Here is a 6,908-nt window from a genome sequence, read left to right as displayed (position 1 = left end):
TCTGTCTGCATGTGCACCTGCAGGTCAGAAGAGGGCACCAGATCTCATAGATGGTTGTGAGCCACCATGTGGTTGCTGGGTCTTGAACTCAGGACCTCTGGAAGAGCAGACACTGCTCTTAACCCCTGAGCCATCTCTCCAGCTGTTTTTAGTTTTTCAAGACACGGTTTCTCTGCGTAATCCTGGAACTCACTCTGTATACCAGGCTGGCCTCAAACTCAGAGATTCACTTGCCTCTGTCTCCTAAGTGCTGGAATTAAAGGTGTGCACCATTACATCTGGGTTATGGCTTTCAAATTTTTAAGTCATGTATCTCTTAGAAGTATGAAACACTCCTAACTCTTCACCCATTCTGTACAATACCCACACTACATAACTCCAGGTCAATGGGCACCACTCCTGTAAACTCCACGGCCACCAAAAATTAACACACAGACTCTAGGTTTACAAAAGGGGTGAAGAGCCGGGTGGTGGCGGTACACACTTTAAATCCCAGTACTTAGGAGGCAGAGACAGGCAAATCTCTATGAGTTCAAAGGCCAGCTTGGTTTACAGAGAAACCCTGTTCCCCCCCCCCAAAAAAAAAGGAATGGTGGGGGTAAGAGGGAAAAAGGGTTGGGAGATGGGTCAGTTAAAGTGCTTGCCACACAAACAGGAGGCCGTGACATGATTTCAATTCCTAGGACCCAAGTAAAAGGCTGACTGTGGTAGCTTTGGACTCTCTGCTATGAGGAGAAACAAAAGGAACTCTGGAGTTCTTTGGCCAGCCAGTATGGCTGAATCAGGTTCAACTAGACCTTGTCTCAAAAAAAACAAAAAGTAAGTGAAAGAGGAAGGGATCCCACATCAACCTCTATTCACAAGTCCTCTTTATAAAGGGCAAACACAAGCTCTCAACTCTGAGTATAAAGATTAGGCTGGCAGGGGCTGGAGAGACGCTTTAGTGGTTAAGAGCATTTGATGCTCTTTCAGAGGACCTAAGCACCCTATCAGATGGCTCACAGCTGCAGTCACTAGCTCGAGGGAACCCGACGCCCTCTTCTGGCCTCCTCAAGCACTTTAACACATACACGGGATAGACTGGGCATGATGGCGCACACCTTTAACACAAACTCATGAGAGGCAGAGGCAAGTGGATCTCTATGGGTACAGGGCCAACCTGGTCTATATTAGCAAGCTCCAAGCCAACCAGCGATACATAATGGGACCCTGTCCCAAAAAAATGAACAAATCAATAAATGAATCAATTATTATTATTATTATTTGTATACGGTTCCAATTTAGAATTTGCTATGTAAATTAGACTGGCCCTAAATTTGCAACAATCCTCTTGCTTCTGTATCCTACATACAAGGACTACAACCATGCACAAATTTCAAGATATGAGTATTTTTTTTTCCCTTTGTGACAAGATCTCATGTTGTATTCCAGGCTGGTCACAAACTCATTCAGTAGCTGAGGATGACCTTCAACTTCTGAACCTCCTCTGTCTACCTCCCAAGTGCTGAGGTTGCAGGCATGCACCACCAAAGATATTTCTTTAGGTGCAACAAAGATATTAGAAAATAACAAGAGCAATTACATAAACAAACTTTAGAAAAGATATCAAGCCAGGTTTAGTGGTGCTCACTCATAATTTTAGCACTTAAGAGGTGTAGTCAAGCTGGGCGGTGGTGGCACAAGCCTTTAATCCCAGCACTTGGGAGGCGGAGCCAGATGGATCTCAGTGAGTTTGAGGGCAGCCAGGATTGTTACACAGAGAAACCCTGTCTTGGGGGGAAAAAAAAAAAAAAAAGAGGTGTAGTATTAGTAAGTCTACATAACAAGTTCAAGGTCAGCCTAGGCTAAGTGAGACCCTGTCTCTAAACCAAACAAAGGCCAGGCAGGTGGTGGTGCACGCCTTTAATCCCAGCACTGGGGAGGCAGAAGCAGGCCAGTCTGGTCTACAAGAGTGAGTTCCAAGACTGGTTCCATAACTTCTGAGAAATCCTGTCTCAAAAAAAAACAAAGAAAGGTGGGAAAAGAAGCTCAGCGTGTGGAGTGCTTGCCTAGCATCAGGAGGACCTGTGTTTGATTCCTATCATCACAGAAACAATATTTGTGGTAACGCATGCCTATAACCCCAACATTTAGGAGGCAGTGTCAGGAAAATCTTAAATTCAAAGTCATCCTCAGCTATATATTAAGTTCAAGGTTAGCACAGGATGCATGAGAACCTGTCTCAAGAGAGGAAATAAAAGCAGTCCTTGCCCCACCCAAAGAAAAAAACAGAATAAGCAACATATATCATGAGAAATCAATGAGACCCTTTCCCAACAGTTTAGACAGCTAGAACTGCCCTTGAATCCTTACCTTACTAACATTGAGCGAAGCTAGGGGAGGAGGGGTTTCTGTTCGATCATTAATTATTTCCACTTCTGAAACATATTGTAAGTTTATAAGCAAGATGTCTGCGTGGTTGGGCTTTCCACTGGAAGAGGGACATTCTGGTGAGAAAATAAAGTTAAGGGAAATAGGACAAAGGCGCATCACACAAGAAGTACAGAAAAAAACTACAGGCTTAGAGAAAAGACAAGCAAGCCCCACACTCTTCAAAAAAAAAAGTTAAAAATAAAACCCCACATTACCTTGCTTTTGCACAAATGCATAACCAAAAGATCTAAAGCTTTTCAAAGTCATCTAAGCCAGAAACTGAAAGCCTCAAGGATTTCTGCCACTTTCTCTTTTTTTATTTTATTTATTTATTTATTGCCACTTTCTCTTTTACGAAGAGAAATGTAGTTTTAACGCCACAGGCGCTGTTTGTCTTGAACTCGGGAGCAGCATTGGAGTCAGTGCTTTCAGGTGGGGTCAATGCTCACAGGGCTCCCTGTCTACAGGGGGCAGCTCACTCGCTTAGATTCACATTCTTTCTTTTCTCAGTTTCTTCTCCCCACTTGTAATTTCCCATTTGTCGGAGGCAAGAGCTACACCACTGGGAAGGAAACTATCCCAAATGACACCTAGTTCATTCATCCATCCATTCATTTTCCCACCATTTACTGAGATCCTTCGGTGTGCCAGGCAAAAGTAGAGTCTTCTTCTAAGACCCTCCAAATAAACCACTAAAAGAAGACAGTTTAGGCCAAGGATAATCTCTTGTTTTTAAAAATAACACAAGATAAATGGGCTGTTCTTGTAATTAGTTTGTTATAATTAGAAATCTTTCTGAGCTGCAAATTGACAACTCAGGATTAAATTAAAGGCAGCAGACTCTGTACGAAATTTCTTTTTAAAGACAGAGGCTACTTTCCCCTAAACATAAATAAATAAATGATAACGCAAGTAAGCCCACCTGTAGCTCAAATAAAGAGGGAAGTAGTGGTACATTTATTCCAACCAGAAGATGTTCTGTTTTTCAACAGTGAGTTTGCTGGAATAATTTCCACCCCAAGGGAGCAAAGCCACCTCTTCCATTAGGTTCACACTGGTACTTTAAAAAAGAAGGACGTTACTGTGGAAAACTGAGGACGTCCATGAATTGAACTGAACCGAAGCCCACAATGTCATACATAAACCCCTGAAAAACGTGGCAAGTCCTCTAGGGACCAGGCTTCCAGTTCCAACACCCCCTGAACAGCAATTTTCAAACGACCGAGAACCTCAAAATCAGCACACACACACACGCACCCCACACGCAAAGATACCAAGCATACACGACTCTAGCAAAATTAACCACCAATTCGAATACAAAATCTATCCTGCACTTCCTATCCCCAAATTGGCACGGGCCATTTGGTCACCATCCCACCGCCCTTTCTTGAACCCAATCTCATCAGCCCACTCCTCAAGTCCATACCCTTGTCCTACTAGCAGTTTCTGACCCTGGACACCCCTCACCAGAGCATTTTCCACTCCCCAACTCCATCCGGGCTCCAATCCCCAGCCCCCTCCCCACCAGTACCCCATCCCTTATTCACTGAGTCCCCTTAACACACAGTTCCCTCTCGAAAAGCCACCCGCGTGTCAAGCCCCGCTCCACCCACCAACCCTCGGCTGGGGCCCGGCTCTCGCAAGAGGTGGGAGACAAGGGTCCCCCAAGTGGACCGAAAGGCCCGCGGGAGGGGGAGGGGAACGCAGGGCCGTGCGCATGCGCCCAGGGAGACGCGGTAGCCGGTCGCCCCTAGGCCGGGAGAGGGCCCTAGCTGCCGCCGCCGTCCCCCGCCCCCCACCACCGCACCTACACGCTGGCCCGGCCTTGGGGTCCACGCAGAGAAGGATACTTAGAGCCAGCATTTTGGACTGGTAGTCGAAGGCTACCACCTCGCCCTGCAGCCGCTGCTCCTGGCACGTCCGGCACGACACCTGGCTCCCAACGCTGAAATACTCGCCCGGAGGAGCCGCCATCTTGGGAGAGCAGCCGCGGCCCGCGGCGGCGGCGGCAGCAGCGGGCGAAAGCCGGGCCCCCAGCAAGCGCCGCGCCGCTACGCACGGGGCGTGCTGACGTCATGCGCCGGGGCGTGGTCTGGTGCTGGGTGGGGTGGGAGCCTAGGTGGAAGAGGGAACAGGAAATAAAGGAAAATGTAAGCACCGTGAAAATGGTTTTGTGGCCGCCCGTGTGCTTGCAGGGTTCTTTTGAAAGTTAAGAAAATAAATAGACGTAAAGGATAAATAACCTACGTGGAATGAAATTGAAAAAAGGGAGGCACCTGGAGTCTCTGCTAAGCCCATACCTTGCACGAAAACGTTTAATGAATGAACTCTATAATATAGACACTGTCTTCACTTGCATACAAAGAACTAGTAGCTCACAGGACTTAACAGGAATCACTCAAAATTATTATAACTAATTACATAGTAATTGTCCAGAAACATTAGCTGTAAAGTTAGGCAAACTAGAATCTGAGGCCATTTACCAAATAATATGACCTTAAACAAATTATCAAACTTGATTATGTTTCTTCAGTGGAATCTAATACCACTTCTGGAGCTTCCATCAGCCCCTCAAGGCAGGAACAATATCCTCATTTTACGGGTGAAGAAAGGAAGTCTTAAACTTGTTAAGAGTCGTACAACAGACAAAGCCATGGTTTTGAGTCCAACAAAGATGCTCTTGATTACTGGCCTATATTAGGTAATAGCACTTGCCTCATAAGGCAGCCAGGAGGCTTAAGTGAGATGATGCATACGTGCATGACATACAGGATCTAAATAAATATGTTGCCCCTGAGCACCTGTCACTTTGGACCCCAGAGGGCTTCTTATTTTTGATTTGTTGGTTGGTTTAGTTTTTTGTTTTTGTTTTTGGAGACAGGGATTCTTTGTAGCTTTGGAGCCTGTCCTGGTACTAGCTCTTGTAGACCAGGCCAGCCCCGAACTCACAGAGATCCACCCGCCTCTGCCTCCCAAATGCTGGGATTAAAGGCATGTGCCACCACCGCCCAGCCCCCAGAGCATGTCTGTCTCCCTGCTTGCCCTCTATCCCAGAAAGCCAGGAAAAATGGAGGAACAGCTCTGGAATGTTGCTCAGTCATGGAGCACAAATCCACTCTTAAGGCCTTGGGTTCAAATCTCAGAACCACTAAAATCCAGGAAAAATAAAAAGAGCGGGAAAGTGGGGAACAAGGAATAGTCATAATGACAAAGGGCTTTGTCATTTGTCATTTGGGAGGGGCCTTCCCCCCAATAATATCTATTTTGCATACTTTACTAACCTTATAGAAAGAGCTGTGCAGATGCACTTTTAAATTTCTTACCACCAACTGCCATCCTTCATTTGCCCAACCCATAATATAAAAACATGAGAAACAGGTTGACCTTTCTCTAATTTAGATGGAGGCAGAGGGCCAGCTCTGGCACGACTAGTGAGCCTGAACAAAGTTCAAAAGTATTTCCTTGTGTTCCAACAGGCAAAACTTCCTTGTGTTGGAGGCATTGGTACAATCATTATAATAGGAATAAAAATTCTCTATGTTTATGTTTTTTTCTCAGAGGAGTGCCGTGTCTTTCTGCTCTGGCCATAACAAGTCGCATGTAAGTCCACTTGTCCAGGGAAGAAGGAGGGAATGCTGGGGTTGGACCCTTGCTCCACCACTAAACTGCATCCTCAGCCCTGACATTGTAATTATCTGCGCCTTTCCCTCAGTGCATGCCTGAAACTCTGAAAGTAGAAACAGCTAAATAGAGTGTTTTCTATTCATATATACAGATGGCAAAGTTTATGTTAGGCCCAGGAAAAGCTTAACAACTTCTATTTAAAATCGAATAATTTTCACAATATATCATAATAAAAAGTCTCATGGGTATGGGTGCGGTCTCTATTGCTTTTAGGGCTTACACCATTCACCTGAAGGAAGCTTTTCTTTTTTCTTTCTTTTTTCTTTTTTTTGGTTTTTTCGAGACAGGGTTTCTCTGTGGCTTTGGAGCCTGTCCTGGAACTAGCTCTTGTAGAACAGGCTGGTCTCGAACTCACAGAGATCCGCCTGCCTCTGCCTCCCGAGTGTTGGGATTAAAGGCGTGCGCCACCATTGCCCGGCTTGAAGGAAGCTTTTCTATAGCATCTCTGAATCACACCACTCACTGGGTCATCATTAAATAAAATAAAAGTTACTTGAACATGACTACTTTGATACCAAGAGAGTTGATTTTTTTTTTTTTTTTGAGGCAGGGTTTTGCTGTACTTTTGGAACTAGCTCTTGTAGACCAGGCTGGCTTTGAACTGCCTGCCTCTGCCTCCCAAATGCCAAATTCTGGGATTAAAGGCTTGCACCACAGGCCAGGTTGATCTCATTCTCAAGATGTCAACTTGAAGCCGGGCAGTGGTGGTGCACGCCTTTAATCCCAGCACTTGGGAGGCAGATGCAGGCGGATCTCTGTGAGTTCGAGGCCAGCCTGGTCTACAAGAGCTAGTTCCAGGACAGGAACCAAAA

The 6,908-nt window shown here is 45.7% G+C and overlaps 1 protein-coding gene across 1 annotated transcript in view; it reads right to left on the bottom strand.

The window, feature by feature from the left end:
• The window catches only part of Lsm12 (LSM12 homolog), a 26,547-nt gene extending 22,102 nt beyond the window's left edge, over nt 1-4,445 (bottom strand). The window contains exons 1-2 of the mRNA XM_005369132.3: nt 4,263-4,445; nt 2,353-2,486 (exon numbers count right to left, since the gene is read on the bottom strand). Of these exons, the coding sequence (XP_005369189.1) occupies nt 2,353-2,486; nt 4,263-4,386 (258 nt within the window). The 5' untranslated portion in view covers nt 4,387-4,445. The remainder of the gene's footprint in view (nt 1-2,352; nt 2,487-4,262) is intronic.
• Nucleotides 4,446-6,908: the final 2,463 nt, after the last annotated feature.

This window comes from Microtus ochrogaster, unplaced genomic scaffold, assembly GCF_000317375.1.
Source record: "Microtus ochrogaster isolate Prairie Vole_2 unplaced genomic scaffold, MicOch1.0 UNK44, whole genome shotgun sequence".
Lineage (NCBI taxonomy): Eukaryota > Metazoa > Chordata > Mammalia > Rodentia > Cricetidae > Microtus > Microtus ochrogaster.
The sequence above is the reverse complement of the archived record's forward strand: the minus strand, read 5'-3'. Positions and strand labels throughout refer to the sequence as shown.